This window comes from Puma concolor, chromosome A1, assembly GCF_028749965.1.
Source record: "Puma concolor isolate L17-30 chromosome A1, mPumCon1.1.hap2, whole genome shotgun sequence".
NCBI classification, from domain to species: Eukaryota; Metazoa; Chordata; class Mammalia; order Carnivora; family Felidae; genus Puma; species Puma concolor.
In genome coordinates, this window is record NC_141667.1 from 89,162,466 (window position 1) to 89,181,902 (window position 19,437).

The window sequence follows — 19,437 nt, forward strand, 5'->3', positions numbered from 1 at the left end:
GTGTTAGTGCCCAAGGGCTCTGACAATGACACACTTTGTTTCACAAAGGAAAAGAAGACTGTTAAAAAAAAAAAAAAAGAAACAAAAAAAAAACCTATGTGTTTTCTTTTCCCAAAAAGAAAAAAAAAAAAAGAAAAAAATCCCTGCCTGCTTTCTATTTTCCAGGTGACATTTACAAAGAGGAAATTTGGGTTGATGAAGAAGGCGTACGAGCTGAGCGTGCTCTGTGACTGTGAGATCGCGCTGATCATCTTCAACAGCACCAACAAGCTGTTCCAGTATGCCAGCACCGACATGGACAAGGTGCTGCTCAAGTACACGGAGTACAACGAGCCGCACGAGAGCCGGACAAACTCCGACATCGTGGAGGTGAGAGTGCATGCGTGGTTGACGAACCAATAATAATGGCGGAGCCGCTTGGTCCTTGAACCTCTTGCGCACACCCCTTCCTTTTCCTAAGTTGTTTGTATCTCCACAGATGTCCCCGTGGTTATCATCCCAACATTACCCCACCCTTTCTATCCCCACAAAACGGAAGTTAGAATGATAGGTGATAGGGACAATGTAAACCTGGTCCCTTCTAGAAATCAGGCACCAGTGTCAGTGTATTGACCTCATCCTCCATAAGTCATCATTGCCCACGGCCGTGTGGGGACAAGAAATTGTCCTGTCCCAGACTTGGGAACTGTGGCCAACAGAGGGCTTTAGAATACTTTTGATCGTTTCTTTCAGATATAGACTAGTTTTACAACACAGTCAAAAGAAAAAAGTGATCTCACCCCAGCCTTACACTTCAATTTTTAACTTTGTCTCTTCTTTCTAATTCATTCTTCCTAATGCATTCTTACTGCAAAAGTAAAGATAGTTATTATGCTAGAAATGTTTTCCCCCAATTATATGATTTAGTGTAGCATTGTTCATGTACAGGGAATCAGAAATCTGATGAAATGAATTTCTAAATGTTAGCATGGTGTTTTATCAAAGTCAGATTTAAAACGTTTTATTGTGCCAAAAGTAAATAAGCATCACATTAAAACCCAAAAATGTTGTTTATGTTTTTGATTCATTAGCATAAGTAGCATTGCCATACAGTTTTAAACACTTCTTGCTTTAAACACAGTGTTTAAATCGCCTTAGAGTACCCTTCATAAGCACTGAATACTAAACCAAAAAGGACGTATAATGAAGACTGTCCCCATCTGTCTGTTTTCCTCCCCTGTCTCCCCATGGTTTCTTAGACTGTGATTGCTTTTCCAGAATTAAGAGAAAATTAATAAGTGTTACAAAAGTATGTATTCAGAGTCAGTTTGCCAGAGGACAAGTTATTCTTGCCATTACTTGGACCGTTCTATATTATAAAAAAATCTAGCACTAATCTTGACCAAATTAATCAACCTATCACTTCCATCTTCTCTTTACCTGTTATAATTCCTGAAACTGATTGTGGTTTCTTTGCCTTTATTGGGAGTTTTTTAAAAGTGTTGAGCTCATCAATTTTTTTAGTGTTTTGCCTAATAGGTTAAGCAAATAATTTCAGAGAAGCAAAAGTGAATAAGTAGACTTCATGTGGTATATGTTTAAAATACTTGCACATTTGCTTTACTGAACGTCACTTTGGTTTCTCATTGACATGATTTTAATTGTGTGCTTGCCTTGATTCTGAAATTTAAGGTTATTTATAAAACTTACCTACTGTTATTTCAGATAGTATTTTATCCATGTGTACATGTAACTGTGAAAATACATAAACATTAATATGAACAGAACTAGTTGACTGTCAAATCTCATAGGTGCTTTTGTGTGTGTGTGTGCATGTGTGTTCACACACACTTAACATAAGTCCCAAACACAAAACAACTCTATACTCAAGACTCATCTCATTACCAAAACCATCACAACAGACATTTCAGGGTAACACAGAGTTGAGTTGGAATTTGTCGTTAGATCTAAACTGCTCCAGTCCTTAACATGCTGTGAAATGCAGTAGAAATATAGTAAAGTAGTTGAAAATTTTGTTGACTTTTAAAATTTGCTTTCTTAAAGGAGTTTAAAAATCTAGAAAATTCATCTTCTGAGAGCATTAGTCAGGATGATTTGATGGTGACTGAGAACTTCACATTCTCGAGACTTTCATATTCTTGGACAGATGGGTATCTGAGCCAGACTTTTTTTTTAATGTTTATTTATTTTTGAGAAAGATGGACACAGCACGAAAAGGGGAGAGAGTCTAGACAATAGAGAGAGGGAGACACGGACTCTGAAGCAGGCTCCAGGCTGAGCTATCAGCACAGAACCTATCACGGAACTTGAACTCGTGAACTGCAAAATCATGATCTGAGCAGAAGTCAGATGCCTAACTGACTGAGCCACCCAGGCGCCCCATGAGCCAGAGATCGTTAAAGGCCATGAGAAGTGCACTGGGTTGGAAGTCAGAGGGCTTGCATTTGAATGCTTGTCATGCACAATCTTGCTGTGTGACAAGTTAGCTATTTCTCTAAAGTTTTCTCATCTTAAAAATGAAGGCATTGAATTTCAAAGTCCTTTGTAGCACAATTCTTTTAAAAGCTATACTTTTAGGGGCACATGGGTGGCTCAGTCCATTAAGCGTTTGACTCTTGATTTTGGCTCAGGTCATGATCTCACAGTTCAGGAGCTCTAGCCCCATATTGGGCTCCATGCTGACGGCACAGAGCCTGCTTGGGATTCTCACTCTCCCTCCCCCTCTACTCCTCCCCCCCACCTCAAAAATAAATAAACTTAAAAAAGAAAGCAATACTTTTAAAAGAGAGTGAAGCAGCAGCTCCATTATCTTGCATTTAATATCAGTAAATTAAAGCTCTGAATCTCTCAAAAAGGCATTCTGGGGCTCCTAGACCAAAACTAGGGAAGGCTTGATTCTTTGAATGAAGAGAATATAAGTCAGTCCTGCTCAACTACCTGAATCACACATTCTTCACCTATTTGGCTTTTCCAGTTTAGTAATAACAGATAATGGAAGAAGAATTAAAGTGGGATCCCTAAGCTTGATAAAATTTACATTACCCCCAGATGGAATATTTTTGAAAGTGCAGCTCATTGAAATCACTATGCTTGAAATACTTGGTGGAGAAGAAGGAATCTGGATGGAGAGCTGCATTTATAACTGGTTTCACAAGTAATTCTTATACACACTAAGTTTGAAAACCTCTGCAGCACTAAGACATAAATTGTGTTGGAAGTTAAGAACCTGGGATACATCAGGGACTTGAGGAATCCATTCTAAGAATGAATCTAACACAAAGTTGGGAGTTAAGGTAGTTTACTACTTCTGGGTAAAATTTTAAATCCTATTTATTTTAATTTAATGGAATACATTTAACTGAGTAAGTTTAATGAGGAGCATAATATGTTTCATGAAGGGTCATTAGTTTTATATTTCCCATTTGGACTATTACCTCTCTCCCTTAACCCTCCAAAAACAGTTTACTCACAAGAAAAAAAGATTGGCACTGAGAGAGAAATAATATGATTCCCAGCATTTAGACCAAAATATAAATTTGAGGCCATACCAGAGTAGTGTTACAGGGTCATAGGAAATTGTGCAGTGCGTGGGTGCTGTAAAAGATTCCTTCTTTTAGCAAAAAAGCTCTGTGTAATTATCATGTCTTTGCTTGATAATTAGCCCTACAGTTACAATGGCACAAAGACTTACAAAGACTTAATAGACAGACTGAGATAGGTTTTTTTAATTGTTATATTATAATGCAGCTTGAATATCTGTTTAGATACAATATATAAATATGCCAGATTTAGTAAATGTGTTAAATTTTTAATCCATTGGTTTAAAACAACAAAACCAGTTACTGTATTAAAAGTGCTTCCTTTGAAGAAAGTGCGTTTTATTTAACTATGTGACAAGTATACTGGACATTTACTCAAAATAGTAGCTTATGAGGTCATTGAAATTCAGCAGGGATTCTGATGATATTAAAGAACTGTCCGTTTCATCTCTTCCAACTGTCTTAGCTCCTCCACTTCTGGTTCTCTTAGCTGCTTTCCTCCCCTCCCAGTTGATGTTGGGCTCTATTCCTGGAAGAAGATGTGGTGTTGAGCACTTCAAGATGACCTGAAGAATTCAAGTCCCACAGGACATGCTTACAGGCTGTCTTTCTGTTAGCAATAATTTAGCACATGTCAGCTTACAGTCAGCACTGTACAAGGGATTCTGAAACAGCAGAAGACAGGCATTCTTGTTAAGGATGTAGAACATATAGAAAAATCAGTGTGGGAACAGTTGGAGGGCAGGGGAATAATAACCTCATTAACATAATACAAGCTACTGAAAGGAAAACATAAGCTAAACAGTTTAACAAAACTCATTCAAACAGGTCAGTGATCACCAGACCATTTCAGGTGGCCTTTGGAGTGACAGAAGTCCCAGACAGGTTACCTCCGTATCCAACACATGTTTTCTAACCACAAAACCCATATGAGAGTGTCACTTAGCACCTGGCCAGGAGGGAATGTGTCACCCTTCAGTGATTCAGTGATTCTCTTGAGCTGCTCATCCAGTCTGGGACAATAGTCAAGTGACTAAGTGTGGAAGGGGAATGGAACATGGCGTCCTCTGCTGCTCCCTAGGAAATCAAAAAGGTGGACCTAACTCCCGCAGAAGAAACATTTGATTCACAACTGACTCAGTGGAGCATTACTGGTTTGTTTTTTAGATGTGCAAATGGGCAAGATTGTGTGTGTGTGTGTGTGTGTGCGCGCGCGTGTGTGTGTGTGCGTGTGTAAGAGAGAGAAAGAGAGAGTAAAGTTAGAGATAATGTTTACATAAAATTTTATTTTCTGTTATCTGAATCTTGTTTGGATTTAAAGACTTCTAAGAACAGTTGTCCACAAAAATGTTTCCTTTAGCAGTAGTAATTAAGGGCTGAATTAGGACTGGAAAGATGTTAATAGGTTATAAACTTTATTGTTTCGCAGTGCTCCTGGAGGTTATCAATAAACTAACTACCTTTACATAGTATGGTAGAACTTCGTGAGTGTAATTTTTGTTGAAAAACAAATGCAGCAAATAGTAGAAATGGACTTTTTTACAAACTGTATGATCAAATTCGGGAATAGATATAAAATATGAAAATATGTTTATTTTACCTGAGCTTTCATGATGTCTAATTACATAGGTTCCAATTTTGATTATAAAATATAGGTATATGAAGTTATTTTTATGCATACCTGTAGGTATCTATTATACAGGCATACTTTTTCCTTTTTATTATTTTTTTAAATTTTTTGCAATGAGGTAGCGTGTGGCTCTTTCCATAGGCTTCTTTTGGTTTGTTTCAAGTCTTTATTTAAATTCCAGTTAGTTAAAAAATAAATACATAAATGAATTTAATTAGTTAATTAAAATTCCAGTTAGTTAACGTATAGTGTAATATTAGTTTCAGGAGTAGAATTTAGTGACTCACATATAACACCCAGTGCTCATCATAACAAGTATATTCCTTAATATACATCATAGGTACTTTTCATAAGAATAAAAGCACATTCTCTTATTTGTTTGGTCATTTGTTGTATTTTTATTTTTTCATGCATTCACTGAATAAAGATTGGTTGAATTTTTGTATGTGCTTTGGAATGCCCAGAGATACAAACATAAACCAGGCCCTCAAGGACTATTGGTTTTTAAGATTGCTCACAAGGCTATACATGATCTGGCCCCTGTTTATATGTTCCTCTCCAGCCAATCCCCTTTGCTGTTTCCCTCCCCCACTGCTGCCATCCTGTATTCGGGCCACCAAAACATGTTTATATTCCTCAGCTTTTCCAAACCTGATTTGTTTTGTCTTTAGCACTCCTTACTAGGCCTTTTCTTGGCCTTTATTTATCCTTCATTCACGTCAGGTCCCAATTTATACTTTTGGAAAGCCATCCTTGTGTTTTTTCTGTATTAGAGTTAGAATTGTATTTTCTCCATCAAAGCACCATGTTATCCAATTACCTGTTGCACACTGGATTTTAAACTCCTGGAGGGAAGGGACTATGCATATGTTGTTTACCAGAACTATCCTATCTCTGTTGTTTACCTACAGAATATTTGGCCCTCAGAATATATTTGTAGAATAAATAAACAGGGGGAAACAATTATAACAGGATATATACCAGTGATTATCATGCAGCATAATGTTACTCACTTAAAGTATAAAAAAGTGTTTTTATAGCTCCAATGAAACAGTTCGTTAAAATTTGGTTAATTTTCTCAAAGCACAATCAAGAAACTAAAATAATCCAAATCTGTGTTAATACAGTAACCACTGGCCATATATGACTATACACATTTTTTAATTTTTTTTTTTTTTTTTTTTGAGAGAGAACACATGAGCAGGGAAGGGGCAGAGGAATAAAGAGAGAGAGAATCCCAAGCAGGCTCCATTCTGTCAGCACAGAGCCTGACATGGGGCTCAATCTCATGAACCGTGAGATCATGACCTGAGCTGCAATTAGGAGTCAGACACTTAACCAACTGAGTCCCCTCAGCCCCCCATGACTATTCACATTTAAATGAATTAAAATTAGGTGAGAGGTCCAGTTCGCTTCCCCTTTGGCACTAGCCACATTTCAAGGGCTCAGTAGCCACGTGCAACTAGTGACTGCTGAATGGGACACGGAAGATGTAAAATGCAGTGATCATCACGGAAAGTTCCATGCAACAGCGCTGGTCTAGGTTAAAATGTGAAAAGGAGGCATTTAATCTAACTGTGTTCTCAAATTCACACCAAGATTAGTTTTTCAATATAAAATCTGAGGAGTGCATTTCAAAAGTAAAGAACCGTGGAACCGTGGATTTTAGAATCCAGAGCATAAATGTTCACTATGAGAGACACCAATTGAGAACTAAACATTCAGCCTAAAACTAAAAACATATTTTACCCCTAAACCAATAACCACAGAGTCGATCAGTAAACTTACTACCTAGTCAGAAAGCACTTGCAAGTTGTCCAGACTGACAGAGAGCTAGGCAATGTGTGCTGGGTTTTTTTTTTGTTTGTTTTTTAAGTGCAAAGCTTGTGAACGGAAAGGGGGTAGATCTTTCTTGTTACTATTTTAAAATTACTTGAAGCAACACGAGCCAGTATTTAACTTTATAATTAGTAATTTCATTTCTTCAGAAAAGCAGGGTTTTTCTTTATGAAGGAGCTCAGAAAAATAATATTCTTGAAATACATTAAAAATTCTTCTTAGGTTACTATAAAATATAATTAAAATAGTTCTTGCTGTGATTAGCTCAGTAACTCTGCCCAGTCCTCTGTTAAACCAAGTATATAATTGCTTTTCAATAGATAATACTGAAAAATGAAGAAAGAATTAGTATATTCCAGACAGATTTAAACTTTCAGTGTTGAGGCTTCCAAGGAAAAGGGGGAAAAATGATTTTGTGAAAAAAAGGTTTAGTAAATTTCTGCTTAATTTTAATGTTCATTTTTGCTTATGTATCTTTAAAAGACTTCTACTAGTCCCTATAAATCACACTTATATTTATTCCCCAAAGTCTAAAAGAAGAAATGGGCCTAAAAATGTACTCATATTTGTCATAACTACCACAGTGGATTTTTACATATCAAATTTGAAGATTCGTTTCTTTTAAAAATAATGCTCTTGCTTAATTTACATGTATTTTGTAAACATGAAAAGATGCTTCACATCTCATTTATTGAACAGATCATTGTTGAGCAAATAAAGTGCATGTTAGAGCACTAAAGTTATATATATGCACAAGGCAATAAAATGGAATTTCCTCTCACCTGTTACTACACAGCTCTAATGGCTTATAGGCAGTAGTACTAACACAGAGTCGACAGAAAATTATTTAATAATAGTAGAAAAGACAAGAGGTTTCAAAATACAGCCTTTTTCTCACTGATGTAACCGTTTTGTCATTATTAATTACCACCATTTTATCATCATCATCTTGCATGATCGTTCTTGACCTAGTAGAAACCAATGTCTTCATTTTTTGTTTTTTCTCCCCAGTATATGAAAGGGAAAGGGGGAAAATATTTAGCCTGGATCATTATAGTCACTTTTTAATGATATTTACAGATTTCATGGCATATGGAACTTGGTGTTGGACAGCATATTTGAACCATTTGTTAGCCGTTGATAACACCTCAGTAAAAGTAGTATTGTTTGGCTTTAAAGTATCAAATTAGATACCAAAGAGTAGAACATCTTTACGTCCTCAGGACTGGTTACTGAATAGCACTGTGTAATATTCAAAAGTGAAGTTTTAGGAACAATTCCAGAGTCCTGCCTAGAGTAGAATAAAAGATGATAAATCTTTTAATGAAATGATATTTATTATTTCACTTACCTCACTGAATTTTTAAAAAGTTATTATAAATCTGTTTCCCTTCCCTGAAAGACATAATGATGTTTTATCTACAGCTCTAACTCCAACTGCCATCTCAATGAATGGGACATTGTAGACATTCAATAAATATCACATATATATATATATATATATATATATATATATACACATACACACATGTATTTATGCATATATGCTTATGTGTATATACATACATAAATTAAAAGAACTTATCATTATAGTATAAATAAAATTAAACCTTGTCAAGTTTTCTTTGTTGAAGTCAGATATGTTCTAATAATAATAAAGGTGAGAATCTTTCAAGTGAACCTGAGATGAATAAAGTTGTTGCTGTGTAAGAAACAAATAGGCACAGCAGACCACATAGAAATATTACCTGTAGTAATGGTGGAAAGTAAAAAACCAATATATGTAGATTTCCTAGGGAAGAGAGAAGCAACCTGTTGGTACTTTGGCCAGGATGTGACAAGAGGGATCAGTGGGTCTCAAACTTCATCATTTCTGTCCTGTGAATTCTCTTTGGGCAATTGAACCAGGTTTCAGATTCTAGTCCAGTCTGAGTCACTGGGGCTCTTGCTGAAAGGCTGATTGGGACTCACTGGTACGGGGCAGAGCCCAAGACTACGTTTCCGACCAGTTCCCAGGTGCTGCTGATGCTGCTAGTTTGTGGACTGAACTTTGAGTAGCAAAGACTCAGACTTCCCTTTCCAAACATCTGTTTTCCCCAGCATGGAGTTTGAAAGTACATTTTTTAAAAATGTTTATTTATTTATTTGTTTACTGAGAGAGAGAGAGAGAGAGAGAGAGAGAGAGAGAGAGAATCCCAAGCAGGCTCCAAGCTCAGTGCAGAGCCTGATGCAGGGCTTGGTCTCATGACCGTGAAATCATGACCTGAGCTGAAGTCAAGTGTCAGATGCTTAACCAACTGAGCCATCCAGGCGCCCCAGAAGTATATTTTTATTTTTTTTTTCAACGTTTATTTTATTTTTGGGACAGAGAGAGAGACAGAGCATGAATGGGGGAGGGGCAGAGAGAGAGGGAGACACAGAATCGGAAACAGGCTCCAGGCTCTGAGCCATCAGCCCAGGGCCCGACGCGGGGCTCGAACTCACGGACCGCGAGATCGTGACCTGGCTGAAGTCGGACGCTTAACCGACTGCGCCACCCAGGCACCCCCAGAAGTATATTTTTAAACACTTATTCTTTATAGCTTTACTGAGGTCTAGAATCATACCATAAAATAGATTTTTTAAAAGTAATATTTGGTAAAACTAACTCTTGAAATCAAGTGCGTTAGGTTTCCAGAAGCATGATGTAAAAGGCCTGTGACTACTCAGTAAGGTGAGTGACCCTGTCTGTGGTGAACACTGCATCTCCTGACCTGGTCTCTGCCCTTGTGAGTGCCTGTCAGTTGGCAGTGGCTGCCTGTAGCACGTGTTGAGGAGGATTCTGAGCCTGAAAGCAGACTCGGCAGGCACGTGTGATGTGATTGGGTAGGCGTGTGTGCCAGGGTGCACAGAGAAGTGGAAGCTCTGTGCTTTCCTCCTTATCTTCCTGGTCAAATAATCCATAGGACATTCTGGGAGAAGACTCCAGACTTGATCACTAAAAGGACTGGAATTAGGCAAGTGTTGCGTATGTGTACAACAGATTGGGTGGGTAGATTATATTATTGGAAATATATCTCATTTTACTAATAGCTACTTTCCATGTTATCCAGTCATGTCTCAACGGCATTTAGCGTATTCTCTGTTACCCTGAAATTTAGCCACCCAATGGAAGTTTCTGAATAAGGGGAAAAAAATTTCCTGTCAATTATTTCTAAAGGTCATAAAGTTAATGACTAGCTGGGAGGTTAATTAGATTCTCAAAGCCTCTTCATATCAATTAAATCTCTTATCTTTATGTTTTAGTAAATAAACTCGATAACTATTTAGAGCTACTGTTTTAAGGAAAGAAACACTGTAAACAGTAAACTGTACAACTGGTATTTGGGGTTTTTTCCTCACATCTAAGAAAGCATGGTTACAAAATAAACTAATACATGAATTAATGGTAGTATCTCTTATTCTAGAATTTCTGAATTAAATAATTTACTTTTCAAAATTACATGCAAATGACTCCTTAATTATAAACAAATACCATCTCTATGACCTTGAGAAAACTGTTTCAGAGACGAAAAACTAAGGTCAGAGTTACCCTGAAAATGAGCTACTAATAAAAAATCAACTGCACTCTCAGTGGTTCCAAACACCAAACTCCTTTCAAAGTTACTGTACACATTTATAAATAAGTGATATATTTAGTGCCTATAGCCTAACAATTACAAACTCAATCACTTCTGTCATGTAAATTCTCTTTGGATAATAGAAGCAGATTTCAGAATGAAATGATATTGATGTGCATTAATCAGTAAGGTAGCCACTAGCTCTACGTGACTATTTAAATTTAAGTTAAATAAAATAAAATTGAAATGAGCTCTTAGTCTCACTAGCCACAAGCAAGTACTTGATAGCCACATGTGACTCGTGAATTCCGTATTGGTGGGACCAGTATAGAAATACCCATCACCCTAGAAAAGTTCTATTGGGCAGCACTGATGTAGGAAGTGAAACTGGTGAATCCAGTGCTCTTGTTCATGAAGTAACTAGCAGGACGGTTGATGGATACACCTAATAAAGGGCTTGTCAACTGGAGGGGATGCAGGCGGCCATTTCATCTTTTGCTCCTAAGCATCTACTCCATGCTCATAGAGTGTCAGGGTCTGGGTCAGGGCACAGAAACCAAAGCGGGAAAGCTGAGCCACTCAGTCAGTGTTTCCTCCCAGGAGTAGAGTATTTGTTAAAATAAATGTGACTTGGTGGAGTGAAGGGAGAGGATAGAGGGAACACTAAGGCTTGAATTGCCCCAAGGAAGAAGAGAAAATGGAGGAAGGGATAGGAAAGAAGAGCCATAGGGAAGCAGAAACAAGGTAGGTCAATTCTGGACGTTCCCACGAGGAAGGAAAGAGCACACGTGCACACAATTTCTGATTTTTCCTCTTTGGAAATGTGAGAATTCTGTCTTCATCCAGGGTTCATGACTGGGATCTCCTTAAATTTAGTGGTTCTGAATTAATATTGGGGGGGAGGGGGCGGGGAGCAAAGCTGCAGAGTGATTTTCCCAAAGAATGTTGTTGAAGCATTATCATGAGAGTTTACCTTTAAATTTTTACATTTAGGAAATAGAACTTCAAAAGCCCCACAGATTTGGAGAGAAATTAAGTTCTAGTTATAGCAACATCACACACTAGCTCTCTAACCTGGGGCAGGTTATTTAACCATCTTGTCTTCAGGTTCCTGCTCTGAGTCAGATATTGTCCACCCTGACCCAGCCTTCTTCACAGGCTGTTGTGATGATTACAGGCTATAAAAGATGTCAGAGTCTATTGTAAACTGTTAAGTCATATAAGATCTTTTCATTTTCAACATCAAGGGGAAAGTTTAAGTAATAGAAGTTGTTTAATCAAAAGAGAGAAGAAGCAAATTCTTAATTTGGAAATAAATCTATAATATTTTATATTAATAAGTATATTAAGTATACTATTCTTATATAAATAATGATAGTATTTTATATAAATTAAGATCTGAAAAAGCCACTGAGTTTTCTTTTCCCCAAGCATTTGTGAAACATTCTCTTTGTGCAAGATGAGTGGGACAATGATGATGTGTCCACCACTCTCCAGGGCTGATAGTCCAATGTAAATGAAACATACACAGGACTTGTTGTTTCATTCCGCAGATATTGATGAACATGAAGACCATGTGCCAAACATTGTGCTAGTTATTGGTGACACATCTGTGACAGTCCTACCCAATGGTCCAAACCATAAGACTTAGAGTACAGTGGGATATCTGAGGCAAAAGAAAATAATTGCAACTGAGAGCACCTGAAAACATCTCATAGTGGTTATAGATGAAAGCATGACTTTGAATGATAAGTAAAAAAGTTGATAGGCTAAGCCAATCTGCAAGTCATTTATTCCCATTTAAAATAAAAGCAAGACTGGGGCGCCTGGGTGGCGCAGTCGGTTAAGCGTCCGACTTCAGCCAGGTCACGATCTCGCGGTCCGTGAGTTCGAGCCCCGCGTCAGGCTCTGGGCTGATGGCTCAGAGCCTGGAGCCTGTTTCCGATTCTGTGTCTCCCTCTCTCTCTGCCCCTCCCCCGTTCATGCTCTGTCTCTCTCTGTCCCTAAAATAAATAAACGTTGAAAAAAAAATTTTTTTTAATAAAAGCAAGACTAATAAAGGTAGTGGTGTATAGACATATAAACGCATAGATACATATATTATACACACACACATATACACACACATTTATGTGTATATGTATATTATGTAGCAGCCTTGATTCTGGTTTCTGGTTGGCATTGGATTTTTTAATATATGGTTTCTCTGTAAACATGTGGTTATAATTTTTAGAGAAAGTCTAGAAAATACAAATGTTAGAAAAATGCACTGAATATAATTGCCTTTAAGTTTGATAAAAGGTTCTCTGGTGCTAAGAATGGAAACCTCAGGTTTACATCCCACCTCCCTGGTATAACTTTACAATGAGGTTTCCCCTCATCTCTCTGAATTCTAAAACATGATACAGCTGGCTGAGAGGCTGGAAAATTGTTACATGCCTGTGTTACATTCTTATAACCTAATTGTTCTACAACTTTTCTGCAGTTTAATCATTGGAGAATGTTCTTTGTTTTTGTAGTCACTGTTACACATAGTAACAGCTTGTTGTATTTTGGTCTGTTTGCCAGAGGGTAGGTTTATTTTTAAAACCCTGAACTCTGAATTTTTCTTTATTTTTCCAAGATTGAAAGCAGCTGAAATGCCTGGAGTTACAGGTTGAAGGCTGCTTTACAATATGTGAAGGGAAGCTTCTTTCCCTCCTCCCTTTGTGTGTGTGTGTGTGTGTGTGTGTGTGTGTGTGTGTGTGTGTGTGTGTTTAAATTTTTTCCTAACAAATGTCTTCTAACTGGTAGTTGTCTAAAAATAGAACACTGCCTAACTAAAAATAGCCTGGCTCTCAGTCGTGCCAAGGAAAATGGAGAGGAATAGGCGTGGAATAGAAGGCTGAGTAATCCAGTTCTATTCATTCAGAGAAACCTTTGAGAATGCGGGCGATGATAAAGTGCCCTCAAAAAACCACAGGCTTGACTCTCTCTTCAGACTTCTAGGTGCCAATAAACATTCTAGCCCCAGGATACATTTTTTTCTCATAGGTTGTAAACATTTTCTGAAAGACAAGGCTTTGTTTCACAGGACCTGACAAACTGCCATAGCTAACTAACTTTCCTAAGGTCTTAAAAATTCATAATTGTAAGAGATATTTTAAAAGAGCATCTTAAATGAAAGTATTGTAAAATAATGTACATCATGTAATAATTAGGAGAAAACTGTTACAATAAAAACTGCGTACTGCTTGCAGTTAAACTCAGAACTTTAAAGTTTTGCAGAAAGTTATTCCTGTGACTCACTGTAGCTAAAGAGAACAGCTGACTTAGTTTAACTCCATTAGATACAAAATTCTCTTAAGTGTATATCCCCTTGATGTGCCAGTATTTAGTCTCTTTCCCACAATTATAAATTTCACTCAGGCAGATTTTCTGTTTTAATTTTTTAATTGGAGTAGAAACTACTTTGAAAAATAACATTTCAAGAGTAGGATGACTTGAAGTTTAGAGAAAGGGAATTTTGAGTAAGTCACAAAAAAAAAGACCAGTTTCACAATAGTAACTCCTTTTTTTTTTCAATTTTGTTTTGCTTAAGTAATCTGAATAATCAGGTCAAACATAGCAACAGGGTGTGGAAATGTCAGCGCAGTTCACGGGGTTATACGGGACTGAGCATTGTTATGTTCAGTTCCTGTAATGATGCTGGTGATAAGACTCTTGAGACAAAGGACTATAATTGATGGAAAGAGCCTTAAATCATTGCTAGAAGAATCAAGGTCCTTGTATCTGTGTACATCGACTCTTCTGGTCTCCTTCCGTCTTGTAAAGCATTTTGTCGTCTTGCATGGTGGCCCCCTACTGCTCTTTGTAATAGATGCAGACCACAAGTGATTCCTTCATGCAGCATACAGGGTGTAATTGTGTCTGTGTGGTGTATTAGTAATTACCAAGCTGAATTCCCATATTGTATCTTTACTGCAGGCATGGAAAAATAGGACATACAATCCTGCATAGACATTTTCAACCTAGATAGTGAACCACTTAGAGCTACATTCCAGGGACAAAGCCTTTTACATGCACACTTTTTGAACAAAATTTTCATTGTTGAGTCATTTGTGCTATGCAGGATAAATTCAGTTTTGGAAATAATTACCTCTGATATAGTCATTTCTGATTCTTCAGCAAAACCTTTGTAATATGGAAAATATTTGCTATTTTTCATTGCTAAAAAATAATTTTAATATTGCTAGATAAAATAGTGATATGAGATGTAATAATTATTATGCTAGACCACCTTGTACAAAGAATAGTGCATGGATCACTACATATAACAGATTATATAGCATTCATAAACATTACATAATTGTTTTAACAGCATTTTTAACATCAAATGGATATTTTCATACAATTCATTGATTTTGGCTCAAGCATTGTTAAACTTCAGAAAAAGCTGACAATGAATTTTTGTTACAGTAAACAGATATAAATTAATAATTAATTTCTTTTCTATAAAATTTGCATCCATCCTTTATGTATTATGTAGCTAATATTGATTTGACTACCTCCTAATCATTGGGGATTTGAAATGTTTATAGTATTATTTATCTATAATAGAAGCTAAAATAAGGCAAGCAGGTTGGTTTAAACAAGAGAAGGTATATTTTTTTTCAAATAATATCAAATGCTTATAATGACAGCTAAAAACTATTAAATGCAATAACAGAGAAATGAATATGGCCATTTCATTAGCAATAACAAATGACATTAGATTTATTTTGTGAATTTTTAATTAAAGCATGTAAGATTTTAATTCCATTTTTACCTTCAAATTCAAAAATGACCTGCCAATATGTATATTTTACAAATTTACTTCCACTTTTGTCTATGGATAGTTTTATTCTAGCAATAATTATTAGATTTCTAGGATGTACAGAACTTTATAATGATGCTAGAGGAAATAGAATTTTGAAAAATACCATCAGTGACATCACAAAACTTAACAGTCTAGGTAAGATAGAAAATATACACGTGCATCAAAAGGACAAAACAACATAAGAGGTACTGTAAGATATTTGAGGGATAGCATAGCATAATTAGAACATCATTCTGGAGCAAGACTGCATGAGTTTTTATCCCATCTCCCCTGCTTATTGGTTGTATGTTTCCAGACAAGTTACTTAGGCTGTCTGTTTCTTACATCGTCATTTGTAAACAGGGTTAATAATAGCACCTAGTATCTAGTTATCATGAGAATTAAATTATTGAACATTTATAAAATGCTTGGAACAGGGTCTGGTGCATAGTAAGGTTGTTGGTGATGATGATGATGATGATGATGATGATGATGATGATGATGATACCCTGATACTTGTAATCAAATAATAACCTCTAGGAGGCAGAATTTAAAAAGTCAGGAGTGGCGCATCTGGGTGGCTCAGTCGGTTAAGTGCCTGACTCTTGGTTTCAGCTTAGGTCATCATCTTATGGTTTGTTTGTGAGGTTGAGCCCAATGGTGGGCTCTATGCTGACAGGATGGAGCCTACTTGGGATCCTCTCTCTCCCTCTCTCACTCTTTGTCCCTTCCAGGCTCATGTGCATGCTGTCTCTCTGTCTCTCTGTCTCTGTCTCTGTCTCTCTCTTTCTCAAAATAAACTTTAAAAAATAGTAAAAAAAAAAAAAAAAAGTCAAGGGGCAGTGCCTGGATGACTCAGTTGGTTCATAGTCCAACTCTTGATTCAGGCTCAGGCCATGATCTCACAGTTAGTGAGTTCAAGTGCCACATTGGGCTCCATGCTAACAGTGCAGAACCTGCTTAGGATTCTCTCTCTCCTTGTCTTTCTGCCTCTCTCTCAAAAATAAATAAAGAAACTTTATATAAAAAATAATACATATTTGTTTTTCAGGAGAGGTGAATGTTGAGTAGTCATTTTTAGTTTCATACAAATGAAGTTCAGAAACATGGATATAAATTGATGAACAGGATGTGGGCAAATCTTTCAAAAGACCAATTATGCAAAGATCGACAAGAAGAAATGAGCAAGGGCATGATATGAATAGAATATTCACATACAGAAGGAGCTTTAACAAAGATGGCAAAGTAAATGGAGAGAAGGGAGACAGACAAATCAAGTGCTTAAATGTTTGGTGTAGAATTAGATGCAATACAATAGGTATGAGAAAGATACTTCATGGCCTCAAGCAGTAGAATAGCGAATGACAATCAATTCTTGAGAAAAATTCTAGTGGAAAACATAACTCTCTAGATAGAAGCAATTTAGTTGTAAAAAGTGGAAATGCCAGGATATTTAATTTTTATAAGTAACATGTATATGTGTGCATGCTAAAAAGCCTAAAACCTTTCATTATATTTTTAAACTATTTATATCATTCTGTAAACATCTAGGATTATATTAAAAAACAATTTGTTTTTGGAATATTGCATACAGGGGCATCTGGATGGCTCAGTCAGTTAAGCACTCCACTTTTGACTTCGGCTCAGGTCATGATTTCACAGTTCATGAGATGGAGCCCCACATGGGGCTCTGCAGTGACAGGCGGAGCCTGCTTGGGTTTCTCTCTCTCTCCTTCTGTCTCTCTGCCCCTCCCCCTGCTCGCTCGCTCGCTCTCTCTCTCTCTCTCTCTCACACACACACACTAAATAAACTTAAAAAAGTTAAAAAAAAATATGCATACAATTTCACTTTGCTCTGATAATATGCACATGCATTTTTCTGGCTAAGGACTATTTGTCATATATAGTGTGTTAAAGGAAGAAATTATGGAGACCTCGGGAGGTATATATAATAAACTATATAACATTCTCTAGATTAAGTTGAAGAAGAAATCAAATCTATAAATTTAGAAGTTCCTAATGAAGTCTGTGTGTTTTCAATGACCACATAAATGGTCAGGATTCTGGATACAGTACTTCAAATTATAAAATCTCTACCCTCACACTTTCAGGTTTATAATCTAAAAGTCCAGGCTTTTCACTGTAAGACAGTCTGGTATAAGAAAAGGGGCAGACAAGTTTTAGACTCTGCCAAGCCTGCTTTCTACAATCTTCATAAACTCCGTGCTTTGGGGCAAGTTTCTAAACCTCCACAAAATCTCAGCTTTCTAAGCAGTAAAATAGTGATAATAAATCTCACTTTTGGTCTTTTTGTAAGAATTAACTTACACCACGTACGTAACTTACACCACGTAGGTATATATCCACTAGCACATGTTGGGCACATGTGCTCATAAACATGTTATTTCCCTGCTTCTCCTTCCTACAGGTGTAAATTTAGGCAAAATTTTCATTTTTTACTCTTTCTCACACACATACATACATACACACCTTGGACATTGAAATCTTTGGGGTGTTTTGTGATCACATTCAAACAAAATGTCACATTTTATAAATTATTACATATATGTGTAACTGTATCTTGCGTAATGAGGTTATGAAATTCTTTAGAGGTAAAATTTTGACTATACAGATTTTAAAGCTACAGAAAAGGTAGAGAGAGGTAAAAATTTGGACTCTATTAAGTAAAGTCAAAACAGAATTGATAAAAATCGGTGGAACCCTGTCAGAGGAGCTTGCCCAAGTTCTGCTGGTGAACTCTGGTATATAGTTAGGATATAATTTATTCCCTGGTGTTCCCTTTGAACTACTATGTATCCAGGGAAGAGCCCAGTTAGACAATGAAAGGGAGGGCTTGGGAGAAAGAGGGAGGGGGGAGGAGGAAGTTGATTAAGATTTTAAAGCAGTGAAAGCAATTAGCAAAGCGAAGATAAGAGTGTCCCTACACTGCCAGTTCTTCTCTGATCAAAAACAAATAATTGATTTTATTAAAATACTAGCCAGCCAACAGTGTCTAGTATGATGATATTGTTAACAATAAAATATATCTATCTTACATTGCTTCTAACTTGTATCTTTGCCCTAGCTCCCTTCAGTGTTTTGATGGCAGTAAGGATACATGCTCTTGGAAATGAGCCAAGCACATACTAACGCATTATACATTTGGCTTGGTTCCAAGTGAACAGGTGTTTTAAATATTCCAGTCACATACCCACGATGTATATTGCTACTGAGGAAAGGATATCATTTCTGAACCACTGATATTTGTTTGACTCTGTTCTGAACCACACCTATTTTACACTCTGAAGATGTAGCAAGATGAACTGTGGTTTGAGAAAAGATGACCATCAGAGCCCTACTTTTACTGATAGTAAGTGCAACAAATTTATAGTTCTGAACTCTGCACCGGATGTCTGGCTATGGAGATCAAAGCACTTGCTGATCAACATTAGGAGGGAAACATTTTAGTGCTCTCCACAACTGAGTTCCTGCAAACATGAGAGATTTTATTCATATGAGACAAAACATAATAAACTATATGATAGAAATTGTGTGTTATATTATGATGAGGGGAAGAAATTTCTTTTCCTTTAGAAGCCAGGATTCAGTTTGCAGACATACCGCAATAAAACAACCTGACTTTTCTGGGGTCTAAATTACAAAACTGAAATACTTCCTTATGGAGAAAAAAGATAAAAATAGCTATGCAGAAACATATCTACCCAGAAATAATTCTGAAGATCCTTTCAAAATTAGCTTCATGCTGTGCACGTGCCTGCGCGCGCGCACACACACACACACACACACACACACACACATACACACAGATATGTACACATACAGATGTAGTTAATGTGAGATTGGCAGTTTCCAGAGATGAACTCAGATATATAACTTCCATCTCACTCTGAACAAGTTCCTGTGTCCAGTCAACAAAACTTTCATTGCTTTCTGTCCCTTTGGCTTCAGCAATAAAATAATTCAAGAAGGTGG

The 19,437-nt window shown here is 36.8% G+C and overlaps 1 protein-coding gene across 21 annotated transcripts in view; it reads left to right on the forward strand.

Moving 5' to 3' along the window:
* MEF2C (myocyte enhancer factor 2C) overlaps nt 1–19,437 on the forward strand; it is a 173,373-nt gene that overhangs the window by 96,143 nt on the left and 57,793 nt on the right. For all 21 annotated transcript variants that reach the window (XM_086696994.1, XM_086697001.1, XM_086697038.1 and 18 more), the window contains one exon: nt 166–369. In XM_086696994.1, coding sequence (XP_086553120.1) covers nt 166–369 — 204 coding nt within the window. The remainder of the gene's footprint in view (nt 1–165; nt 370–19,437) is intronic.